The sequence below is a fragment of the Mustela nigripes genome, chromosome 13 (assembly GCF_022355385.1).
Source record: "Mustela nigripes isolate SB6536 chromosome 13, MUSNIG.SB6536, whole genome shotgun sequence".
NCBI classification, from domain to species: domain Eukaryota; kingdom Metazoa; phylum Chordata; class Mammalia; order Carnivora; family Mustelidae; genus Mustela; species Mustela nigripes.
In genome coordinates, this window is record NC_081569.1 from 61,691,069 (window position 1) to 61,704,378 (window position 13,310).

General features: G+C 37.2%; 1 protein-coding gene across 1 annotated transcript in view; it reads right to left on the bottom strand.

Moving 5' to 3' along the window:
• UBR1 (ubiquitin protein ligase E3 component n-recognin 1) overlaps positions 1-13,310 on the bottom strand; it is a 141,649-nt gene that overhangs the window by 7,524 nt on the left and 120,815 nt on the right. The window contains exons 40-44 of the mRNA XM_059372639.1: positions 10,725-10,812; positions 9,955-10,088; positions 7,955-8,063; positions 6,975-7,031; positions 4,554-4,631 (exon numbers count right to left, since the gene is read on the bottom strand). Of these exons, the coding sequence (XP_059228622.1) occupies positions 4,554-4,631; positions 6,975-7,031; positions 7,955-8,063; positions 9,955-10,088; positions 10,725-10,812 (466 nt within the window). The remainder of the gene's footprint in view (positions 1-4,553; positions 4,632-6,974; positions 7,032-7,954; positions 8,064-9,954; positions 10,089-10,724; positions 10,813-13,310) is intronic.

The following is a 13,310-nucleotide window of genomic DNA, read 5'->3' on the forward strand; positions in this document are numbered from 1 at the left end:
CAGATTTTTTTTTAAAGCAATCAGTGAAAGGGAAGAGGAAGATAAAATAAAGTCTGAGAAACACTGCGTTAGTGTGGCATTTATTTTGATTGAGGTAGAGGGGAACAAGTATCAAAAAAGGCTAAGGTGGTGTACTTGTCTCTCTAGTACCCAGGCTTAAACCTGAGCCACAATGCTATTACTTGTTTTGCTGTCTAATAAGATTTCATATAAGATTTGGCTTGCACAAACAAGGGTTCTTCAGTGTTATTTCAGTGAGGATGTGGTCACCTCACTCTAATGCACATATAACAGTGCTTAACGACACATGTATAAAAGATATTTCTAAGAGAATTATTTGTTTATGAAGTTGAAAACAGTTTATTTCAGCTGACAGATGTGCTGACCACAATTCTACAGTAGCACACTGTTAAAAGATACAGGAATAAATGATGATTCTTAGAGTGCTTAAAAAAAAAAAAAAAAAAAGGCTCCTATAGCTTTAAAAAAAAGTTGTGGGGAGATATTCTAGAACATGGTAGAGTATCAAGCTCCAAGCTCTGGGAATTGTTTCTTCTACAATACAACTATTGATCTGGCAAGAACTGCCTGAAGCAACTATTTTGGAACTTGGAATCTAGGTGAACACTTGCAGCATCCACAGGAGGGCTTAACAAAGAAAGAGGCTGGTTAAGTTTCAATGAATTTTGGCTTTTTGTGTTATATGACTACCACCTCCTAACTCCCAGCCCTATAGCAGGTAGCTATGGGGGTGGCTGCCCATAATTCCGGTGTGGCTTGCTGGTGCCATGATGGGTAATAGAGATGATGTCCTCAAAAATCATGCTTGTGGGTTTAGTTCTACCTGGCAGTTTACTGGAAGGCTGACAGAGATACTGGCCATTGTTTCAACCCCTGGACTAAAGTGACTTTCTCTGCAGTGATGGTAGAGGGAATCTAAAGAGACAGGATATTCTTTATATTTTTTTCTTCTCTTCACTTTTCTTGTTGGATACAGAAATTTAAGGAAATCTTGTCAGTTCCTGGCTGACTACAGAGATAATGGAACAGAGACTTTAGTGGATACACAAAAAGGAACACAGTCTTTGCAAAAAACAAAAACAAAAACAAAAACAGTTTGGAAAAGTCACTAAAGAGACACCTGAAGCCTTTATCAAGCAACAGTGACAATTCTTGGGAATGAGGTAGATTTTGATTTACAGAGCCACTACAATAATAAAAATGTCCCATTCTCAACAAAACTAACAGCTTACAAAGAAGCAGAAAAGTATGACCTATTCTCAGTCAAAGCAACACTGAAAAAGAAAAAGTTGGAAAGGCGGCACGTTATAATTTCAAAACTTACTATATAGCCATGGTAATTAAAAGTGTGGTATTAGCATCAGTACAGACAAATAGACCAATGGAATAGACTTTAGAATTTAGAAAGGAACCCAAACATCCATGACCAATTGATTTTCAACATGGGTACCAAGATTATCCAAACTCTTAAAAAATGGTGCTGGGATAATTGGAAACCATATGAAAGAAAGAATGAAGTTGGACCTCCTGTCTTATTCCAGAAATTAACTCAAAACAAATCCACAGTCTAGGAGTACCTGGGTGGCTCAGTCAGTTAAACCTCTGCCTTCACCTCAGGTCACGAGCCCAGGGTCCTGGGATCAAGTTCCATATCAGGCTCTCTGCTCAGCGGGAAGCCTGCTTCTCCCTCTCCCACTCCTCCTGCTTGTTTTCTCTCTCTAATAAATAAAATCTTAAAAAAAAAACCAAACCCCCAAAACAAACCCACAGTCTAAACATAAAGCTAAAACTACAAAACTATTCAAAGAAAACAAAGGGGTAAACCTTCATGACCTCAGATCTGGCAATGGATTTTTAGTTTTGACACCAAAAACACAAGAAACAAACAAAAGAATAGGTAAAATGAACTTAAAAAAAAATTTATTTATTTATTTATTTGACCGAGACACAGCAAGAGAGGGAACACAAGGGGGGAGTGAGAGGGAGAAGCAGGCTTCCGTTGAGCAGGGAGCCCAAAGCGGGGCTCCATCCCAGGACACTGGGATCATGACTTGAGCTGAAGGGAGACGCTTAAGGAATGAGCCACCCAGGTACCCCTAAAATTAACATTTACATATTGAAAACATTATGAAGAATGTGAAAACACAACCTATAGAATGGAAGAAAATATTTGCGAAATAAAAATCTGATAAGTGCTGAATATCCAGATTATACTGAAAGAGAACAGAAGAGGCCATCCCAAAACATGCCACTTTGGCATATTGATTATTTTGAATTAAAGTTACTTAAGAAACAGCAGGTGCAAAAAGGACACTCTGACCATATAAGTCTCCCGTGTGAAGGTATCCTCCCTATACCAGAAGCATAGAAAGTACCCTTACCACCAGAGATAGGGAATTCAAGTTCAAGAAGGCTATATAGGGGCTCCTGGGTGGTTCAGTGGGTTAAAACCTCTGCCTTTGGCTCAGGTCATGATCCCGGGGTTGTGGGATCGAGCCCCGCATTGGGCACTCTGCTGAGTGGGGAGCCTGAGTGGGGAGTGGGGAGCGGGGAGCCTGCTTCCCTCTCTCTCTCTCTCTCTGCCTACTTGTGAACCGCCCCCTCTCTGTCAAACAAATAAAAAATATCTTTAAAAAATTAAAAAGAAAGAAGGCTGTATAAACAAACTCTCTTACTTCTTCATTAATTTGTTACTCCATGCCTAAACCCCTTTGTTTTGTCAAATCTTCACAAAAAACTGTTTCTTTGACTAAAAGATATAAACCCAGTCATTTCTTTGAGTCTTGTATTTCTATGAGCTCCCACATATGCAAAATTAAACTTTTCTCCTCTTAATCTGTCTTATGTCAATTTAATTATTTGGCTAAAGAACCCAGAGGAAAGAAAGGAAGAGTTTTCCTCCCCTTCAATATAGTCTTACAACTCAACAACAAAACAGTCCAATGCAAGAAGGGTAAAGGACTTAAACAGACATTTCTCCAAAGAACTACACAAATGTCCAACAAGGACATGAAAAGATGTTTAACATAAGTGGTCATTAAGAAAATGTGTATCAAACCTCAATGAGCTACCATTTTATACTCACTAGGATAGTTTTCATTTAAAAAATAGAAAACAACAAGTGTTGACAAGGATATGAAAAACAGGAGTCCACTTATATTGTTGATGGGAATATAAACTGGTTTAATTATGGAAAACAGTTTAGTGGCTACTCAAAGATTTAAACATAGAATTATCATAATGACCCAGTAATTCTACTTCTAGGAATATATACCCAAGAGAAATGAAAACATATGTCCACATAGAAACTTGTACATGAATGTTAATGGTAGCATTCTTTTTTTTTTTAATTTTTAATTTTTTGTTAACATATAATATATTATTAGCCCCACGGGTACAGGTCTGTGAATCGCAGGTTTACACACTTCATAGCACTCACCATAGCACATACCCTTCCCAATGTCCACAACCCAACCACCTCTCCCCTACCCCTTTTCCCCTGGCAACCCTCAGTTTGTTTTGTGAGATTAAGAGTCTCTTATGGTTTGTCTCTCTCCCAATCCCATCTTGTTTCATTTTTTCCATCCCTACCCCCCTAGCCTTCCACCCTGCCTCTCAAATTCTTCATATCAGGGAGATCATATTTTGCTCAGCAAAATACCCTCTAATTCCATCCACATCGTTGCAAAAAGCAACATTTCATTTCTTTTGATGGCTGCATAGTATTCCATTGTATATATAACCACATCTTCTTTATCCATTCATCTGTTGATGGACATCTAGGTTCTTTCCATAGTTGGGCTATTGTGGACATTGGGTAGCATTATTCTTAATAGTCAAAAGGAGGAAACAACCTAAAAGCTCATCAATGGATAAACAGATAAACTCTGGTTTATACATACAATGGAATATTGTTATTATTATTTTTAAGGCTTTATTTTTAAATAATCTCTACACCTAACATGGGGCTCAAACTCACAACCTCAAGATCAAGAGCTGCATGATCCACTGACTAAGTCAACCAGGTACCCCTATGGTGGAATATTAATTTAGCCAAGAAAGGACTACAACATAAATGACCTCAAAAACTATACCAAGTGAAAGAAGCCAGACACAAAAGGTCACACATTATGTGACTCCTTTTATCTGACTCCTTTTCTCAGACTCCAGAATAGGCAGATCCATAGAGACAGGAAGCAGATTACTGGTTACCAGGGGATTGGGAAAGAGGGAAAAGGGGAGTGATTACTTAGTGGATACAAGGATTTCTCTGGCGTGATGAAAAAGTTTTGAAACTAGAGAGAGGTGGTGGTTGCACAACACTGTGAATACACTAAACAGCACTGAATTGTACTCATCACTAATTTATCATCATTAATTGTTTGTTTTATGGTTCTCACCTCAATAATAAGAAAGAAACTGACAACCACTGTTATAGAGGATGCTCAGTGGTCACTTTAAAAAAAGTTTGCTAGTGGTGATACATATCAATTGCAAGCTTAAAAATTTTTTAGAAATATATTTCTTCTTACCTGAAATGAGAAGCTTGATTTAGGAGGCAGCTATAGTCATCAGGAAGCTCTATCAAACTATTTCTTTTTCTAGGGTATCTAGAAACATAATTTGAAAGACAATTTTACTTCTGAGTAAATAAGCCCATGTTAAAAAAAAATTGACCAAGTAATAGAAGGACAAGTATTTTAAAAATAACAAAAGGATCCATACTTGAAACCCACAGTAATTCCTCCTGTTGACTACATTAAATCCAAGTTTTTTGGCCTAGAATTTCAAATTTTTCATCATCTGGTTTCCTTTCCAAACTCAAATCCCACTATTTCCTAAGACTAAATGTTCTAGCCAAATTTCCATGATAGCTAGGAAGGTAACATAAAGATGTTGTTAAGAACACAGACTTCATGACTAATACATAGGCACTCCTCATTAAATGTAGGAGGCAGAGAGAAAGAGATAGAAAGATGGAGGAACACAGAAAAAAGGACTATAAAGTGAAAAAAAAAAAAACCCACAAAAAAACTCACAGATTTCATCTGAAATCAGATAAACCTCGCTACAAATCCTAAATTCTTATACCTGACAAGTCACTGAACTTTAGCCTATATTTCCTGGTCTGTAAATAGAGGATGGATATATTATCCTTTCTCAGTCATAAGATATATCATCAATTTAATAACACATTTCTGAGGTGATGGGGGGAGAAAAATATAAAGACTCATGCTGATTTAAGAAATGTTAAATATAAATAATAGTATGGAAGAAGCTCACAGCTATTGAGGACTTAATAAGATCTTGAAGTGGAATATAAAATACTTAGTACTTGATAACATGTTTGCAAATATTATTATTCATTCTTACCATACAATACAGATACGATAAAAGCCTTACACATATGCCCTGGAAACGTCATGTGAATCATGTGGAAATTCTATCCTCAAATCCCAATCACCTTAAATTCTTTATTATTATTATTATTATTATTAGAGAGAAAGGGAAAGTGGGAGAGATCACAGAGGTAGCAGACTCACTGCTGAGGGTGGAGACCCTGATGTGGGGCTTGATTCTAGGACCCCGAGATCATGATCCAAGCTGAAGGCAGACACTGAACAGCGGAGCCACCCAGGTGACCCCCAATTAACTTAAATTCTCTAATTCCTTCTATGTTCAGCTAAAAATTATCTCCTCTAAGACTAACTGTGTATCATTAAGAATATTTTACTCTTTAAATTTCTATAGCATTAACAGTATATTCATACATATACTATTTAATTTTATGTCTTTAGTTTATGTACATAATTAGATTATAAATTACCCACGACCAAAAAGCTGTATGTGTTAGGTCTTTTAACTCTCCCAAAGTATTTTAGCACCATGCTGAGGAAATAGTAGGTGTCTAAAAGGCACACAATGAACTGAAATAAAGGAAAAACTGTGTGAGATTAACAGTTTTAAAACATGTACTCATCTTTTAAACTTTTCTCTCTATTCTCTTTTCTTGGTGATGTGAATACTACTGTATACTGTATGCTACTGTATACTACTGTATCGAACTTATAAAAGCTGGATCTGTAATCTCTAAATCACTAAAGTTGGGTTAAGGAGCAGGTAGAATATGGGGAAGGAAGTTTGAGGGGTAAGAAAGATGAGAAAAGAAGGTGGCAAATACTCATTGTGTCACAATGTTTGGTTTAGCCATGAGAAAACAGTTACTGATGTCAGCATGTAAGGTTGGGGGTCAATTTCTCTGCTTGTTTACTGATGCAATTCAACTGGAATAAAAATTAGACACATATATAACATAAAAAGGCCTTGGAGAGGATACAAAGAAAATAAGCATGCAGTCTGGGCCCTGAGTTTACTGTTGAGTGCTTTGTAGTGCTGGCAGGCACACATGCACACACATCTGAGAGCATATTACTAGAGCAGACTTGCAGGAGGAGGTCACATTTGAATTAGTCTTTGAGGAAGAGGTGGATTCTGATTAAGCTGTAACAGTTGGGGGCTGAGGAACAGTTTTGTTGGGTAGTCTTTAAGTATATAGATCAGAAGGGAAGGGGAAGAGGGAACAGTTCTATTTATATCTTACTCTATTCTCAAAAGGAAAAAAGTGGAGTGTTGTAATACTGTTACTATTTTTTTATTTTAATAAACTGGCAGCTCCAAAATGCCATCTCCTCCTGTGCCTTTTAATAAGTATTAGAGCTTAAGGAAGAGGAGCTAGTGGAATAAAACAATTTAAGAGGGAAAGGATAGCCACTCCAAGAAAAAAATCAGTTGTAGGAAGAATCCAATTTCTGGCAAAGACTTAAAAGAAACATAGGGAAACAATGTACTGAGTGAGAATGAAGAAGAAAGACTGGACTGCATGTTCCACAAAGCAACTACTTTTGGAAACACAACCTGTAGATGGGGGGAAAAGATTGAGAAGGAAAACCAACCTGACTACAGTGCTTTTTTGCTTCAAACAGTTTAGTAATGCAGGATCTGCACACCACCTATATGGGGAGCCAAGAGAAAAGAAAACAGGTCATCACTACTTCAGCACAGTCTTCATCCATGAGCCACCCACTCCAAATCCTTCTGTCCCTTCTTCCCATGTTGCCTCTGTTAGACTTCTCTGTTACATCTTATCTCTTGGCTTTTCTTTCCTTCATTTTTGTGCCTGTTTATTTCCCCCCTTTCTTTTATTCACCTCTTTTAAATTTAATTAATTAATTTATTTGAAGATTTTATTTGTTTATTTGAGAGAAAAAGAGAGAGAGAGACAGAGATTGCAAGATAGAGCACAGGCAGGAAGAAGAGGGAGAAGCAGGCTCCTGAGCAGGAGCCTGATATGGGGTTCAATGCTAGGACTCTAGGATCATGACCTGAGCTGAAGGCAGATGCCTAACTGACTGAGCCACCCAAATGCCCCATTCATCTTTTTTTAAAAGGGCTAATCAATCAAGGTCTTGCTAGAAAAACAGAAACCATTCTGAAAAAGGAATTTAATACCAGGAATTGGTAATAAAGATGACAGAAGGGCTGGGAACCCAACCTTTTTTGCCAAAAAAAAGCAAGGCAATCCAAAGATCAGCCAATAATAGTAAGCCACCACTTCTCCCAGGCTGGAGGAAAAAAAGGAAGTTGGGGTATTATTACCCCGCTGGGGTCAGTGGTGGATACTGGCAAGAAATGGCCGCTGCGGGGAAGAGGAGTACAAGAAATGGTAATCATGGTGGGACAAGTGGAAAGTCCAGCTGCCATGGCTGCTGGACTTCTCTCTAACTCACTGAATGTGTGAATTAGGAATCTCCTATTTTTTTTTGTTAACCCACTTCAATCAAGTCTAATCAATCTAGAAACTTAGCATATAATTTTAATTTAAAATTTCCAAACTATATAATGACCCATCAATGATATTTTACTCTTATAGTACCTCTGGAGGAGGGGTCTTACAGTATCCCAATATTCCTGAAAAAGTAGGAACAAATTTGTGGGTAAAGACAGATAGCTACAGAGTGCACCGTACTCTCCTTCTGCAGAATCTGCAAGAGAATAAAAATACATTTAATAAACACATTATTCTTACCTGGTCAACCTATGGATAGAGTTCTTCATTGTTTATGTTCATTTCTATACTCCATAAAACTTGGAGACAAGCCACAGTGATCCTTTCAAAATGCAAATCTGATTCATTCTCCTGATGAGGTTTATCCAATGCCACTCCACCACAAGGCAAAAAACACAAAGTCCTTATCGTGGCAATAAAGGCCCTTCCTAAGCTGTCCCTGGCTGCCTCTTGAACCTCATGTAAGAGATGAGGTTCATCTCTTGTACTTGAGCTTATAAAGGGGTTCACCCTCACCCTGTTCATTATGTTTCAGCTACACTCATCTTTTTATTATTCTTTGATGATGTCAAGCAAAGCTTTGCATTTAGTGTTCCTTCTGCTTAGGAATACTCTTCCTTCAACTCTCTGTCCAGTTCAACCCCATCTTTATTTCAATGTCTCTTTGCTCAATGTGTCCTCAAAGAGAAGTCTTCCATGACTATCTATGAAACATATTATTCCAGCCCAGCACTCTCTATCCCCTTGACCTGCTTTATTTTTCTTGGTTGCACTCATCACCACTTACATGTATCTGTTTGTATACATTTAGTCTCCTCCCAATAAAAGACTTAATCTTACTCACTGTTGTATTATAGCACCAACTAGATAAATTAATACATGCTTTTCTAAATGGAAACAACAGATCTGTATGGGCAACTTGGAAAGTAGCCCCCCATTTACAGGCATATCATGGAGATAATTGTGGGTTTGGTTCCAGACCACCACAATAAAGCCAGCATTGCAGTGAAGCAAGTCAAGTGAATTTCCGGTTTCCCAGGGCATATTAAAGTTATGTTTCTACTAGACTGTAGTCTATTTAGTGTGCAATAGCATTAGGTCTAAAACAACAAGGTACAGACATAAATAAAAAAATACTGCTAAAAATGCTAACCATCATCTGAGCTTTCAGCTAGTCATAATCAATCACCACAGGTCACACTCACAAATACAATAATGAAAAAATTTGAACTATTGCAAGAATAATCATAATGTGACACAGACATGAAGTGAGCAAATGCTGTTGGAAAAATGGTGCTGACAGACTTGCTTACCACACACTTGCCACAAACCTCTAATTTGTAAAAAACACAGTATCTGCAAAGCAAAGTCATGCACAATAAAACAAGGTATGCCTGTATATAGAGCCATAACAAACCTAGATCAAGTAAGCCCTACTGAACTGAGTTCAAGAAAAAGCTGAGAGCCAATAAAGCTGAGCTGTTCAGCTTAATCTCAACAGACAAAAGCACAACTCTTAACAATTCTGGTGATGCTTACAAAATATACAAATGTTCTGAATTTTACCTACACAAAGCTACAAGGAAGTCTTGTCTACTTTAATCTAGATTAAAGGCAAGTAAAAAAAGGACATGATTGTTACTCAGATAATGTGTGTCCTTGGTTTGTTCCAACAGGAGTCTCCTCGCAGCACTTTAGTTCTTTTATAAGTCATATGTTCAAAATTCAAATAACAGAGTATACAGAAATGTTTTCCCTCTACTTAGCTAAAATATTCTCTTCCCTAAAGGTACCAATGTTTCATATCCTTTCTGAAATATTTTGTGTGCATTTTATAAGCTCAAATACATAAACTAGACCTAGAGAGGAACCATGAGTAGGTTTTGCATAGTATGAGGCTAATCTCATTTTTGGTCTCACTTTTAACCTAAACCACAGCAGGCGCACATATGCTAGGAGTGAGCACTGACTGAAGAGACAGGGGATAGACAAGTGGTTTTGCCTGTCCCCACTTTATATTTCTGAGGTTGAAGATAAGGGGAAAAAATCCCTTATTTACTACTCTGAGATTTCATCTTCCTACTTACTGGTTAGCAGTTCTTCAGGTGGAGTTATTCCAAGTAAATAATGGAAAAACAATGCAGCACAGCGAAGGTAAGGGGTGATGCCATTCTTCAGTGAGGCCCACAAATACCAGCCAGGAACACCACAGCCAATGCAGCTAAGAGGCAATAATTCCAGAAAAGAACAGAATAGTAATCAGACTAAAATTCTAGACACATCCTCTTTTAAAAAACATTGCTAAATATTTAAATATTTTTTATCCATTTAATACAAAACATTTAACTGGCAGTAGCTTTCATCTTAAAACCTAAAAGTTTCCTAAAGAAAACCATAAATCTTGCATCTTTTACCATGTAGATTTCTAAAGCAAATAACTACTATCTTCATTTTTTATAAGAGTGAAGATGTGTCCAAACTTGTCTCAGTCTCAGAAACAAATGGGTACCTGTTATTTCAAAAGCCCTTAACTGATTTTTAAAAACTGGAATTAAAATTGTTCGAAAGTTACTCTGCCAAACAAGTGACCTAAGAGGTGGAATTATTTTTATTTTTTTAAAGATTTTACTTATTTATTTGAGAAAGAGAGAGAGAGAACATGAGCGGGGGGTGGGAGGCAAAGGGAGAGAGAGAGAGAAGCAGACTCCTCTTTGAGGGGGAAGCCCAGACGTGGGGCTCAATCCTATGACCAGAGCCAAAGGTAGACACCCAACTGACTGAGCCACCCAGGCGCCCCTAATAGGTTGAATTATTAAAACAACACTCAAATAGGCTGGACCAAAGGACTGCTACTCACCCATTTGTGTATTGAGAAACTTCTGCCAAGAAAGAAGATGCAGAACGAGCCTCTTCACTCTCTTCTTGAACTTGAGCAAGGGGAAGTTCTGAAAAAGAAATTCTGAAAGATCAATCTATGAATATGCTATTCAATGTATAAATTAGACTTCAATTTCATGGTTCCAGGATAAACAATAGCTCAACTGAGGTTCTTTTCCTTGTTCTCGATCTAAATAGCTGATTTTAAAGATTAAAACTGTTAAGTAAACTTTATCAGAGTATTAGGTGGAGACATAAATAGGGCAGAATCACATGGATGTTTAACAAATATGTGATTTTGCCCTATTTATGTCTCCACCTAATATTCTGATAAAGTTTACTTTATCATATAATATCACATCATATAATATGACCAAGTAAATAAATCAGTGGTCATCTGCTCTGGATTCCTAGGAGTCTTAGGTAACAGGTAGAAATTCAGCCTCTAGAAAGGGAAGTACATTGCTGTCCTGAGTTTATGCTCAAGCAATGAAACACATTAAAAAGAAACTTCTAAGGTAATTTTTCTCCATTAATCTGTCCTTAAGGAGAACCATCCTAAACCTCTCCAGCAATTGCTAACTCACCCAACTTACGTTAAAACTCTGGGTAAGCACTTAAATTCTCTGAACTTTAGTTTTACTATATTAAAAGGGGGACAAAAATGCCAACCTTGTAGTTCAATGTGACAGATGGTTACAGCTCATTTGAATAGTGTTCTCTTTAAAAATGCTTTTTTTAAAAATACACATTAATTCATCTCAAAGACAACAACTAAAATTACCCCGAGTCTCTTACTTTGGTTCTATTGCTAGTTTTTCTCCTTTCCAATTAGGCTCTCTTAAGGAAATATATACTTTTAAAATATATTTTTTATTTTTTTAGAGGATATAAATGAGTTTTTAAAAAACATTTTATTTATTTGACAGTGAGAGAAACAGAAAGAGATAGAGCGTGAACAGGGGGAGCAGCAGAGGGAGAAGGAAAAGCCGACTCCTTGCTGAGCAGAGAGCCCAACACGGGACTTGATCCTAGGACACTGGGATCATGACCTCAGCCAAAGCTTGACAGACTGCATCACCCATGCACCCCAAGAAATACACACTTTTTTATTGTTTTATTTTTATTATTTTTTAAAGATTTTATTTATTTATTTGACAGACAGAGATTATAAGTAGGCAGAAAGGCAGGCAGAGAGAGGCGGGGGGGGAAGCAGGCTCCCTGCTGAGCAGAGAGCCCGATATGGGGCTCAATCCCAGGACCCTGAGATCATGACCTGAGCTGAAGGCAGAGGCTTTAACCCACTGAGCCACCCAGGCACCCAATACACACTTTTTTAAAAAGAGGAAAATACATTATCGTATTGATATTTCCAATTTAAATATAATAGTTCAATATCTGTACATGACTGAGGTAAATTTTATATGCAATGAAATATACAAATATTAAAAATACCACTTGATGAGTTTTGACAAATGCAAACACCCATGTACAAAATTTTTTTTAGTTAATAAATTTTCTTTTCTTTTTTTTTTTTTAAAGATTTTATTTATTTATTTGACAGACAGAGATCACAAGTAGGCAGAGAGGCAGGCAGAGAGAGAAGGGAAGAAGCAGGCTCCCTGCCAAGCAGAGAGCCCTATGCGGGGCTCGATCCCAGAACCCTGAGATCATGGCTTGAGCCGAAGGCAGAGGCTTTAACCCACTGAGCCACCCAGGTGCCCCAATAAATTTTATTTTCTTAAAGCAATTTTAGCTTGATTACAGAACTGAGAGGAAAGCACAGAGTTCCCATATACTCGCTGTCCCCACACATCCATCATTATCCCTGACTATTGACATCTAGTACTAGAGTGGTACATTTGTTACAATCAATGAACCTCTACTGACACATCATTATTATCCAAAGTCCACAGTTACCATTAGGATTCATTCCTGGTGTTGTACATTCCACAGGTTTTCACAAATATATAATAACATGTATCCACTATTATAGCATCATACAGAGTAGTTTCACTGCCCTAAAAATACTCTCTGCTCTGCCCATTCACACAACTTTCTCCTCTAACTTCTGGCAATGGTGGATACTTTTACAGTTTTCAAAGCTTTGCCTTTTCCAGAAGTCATATACATATAACCCTTGAACAACACTGGGGGCGAAGGGTGCCAAACCCTGGCACAGTCAAAAACCTACCCATACCTTGTGACACTCTAAAAACCTTACGAACAGGCTACTATTGACAGGAAAACATATTTTGTATATGTATTTTATATATATATATATATATATATATATATATGCATGCTACATGTTGTGTATTTTATGTTATATGCTGTATTCTTAGAATAAAGCTAGAGAAAAGAAAATTTAAGAAAATCGTAAGAAAAAATACATTTATAGTACTATACTGTATTTATTAATAAAAGAAAAACCCATATGAGTAGACCCTCTCAGTTCAAACTTGTGTCATTCAAGGGTCTATTATGGTTGGAATCACACAGTATGCAGCCTTTTCAGATTTGCTTCTTTCATGAAGTATCACACATTTAAGCTTCCTCTATGCCT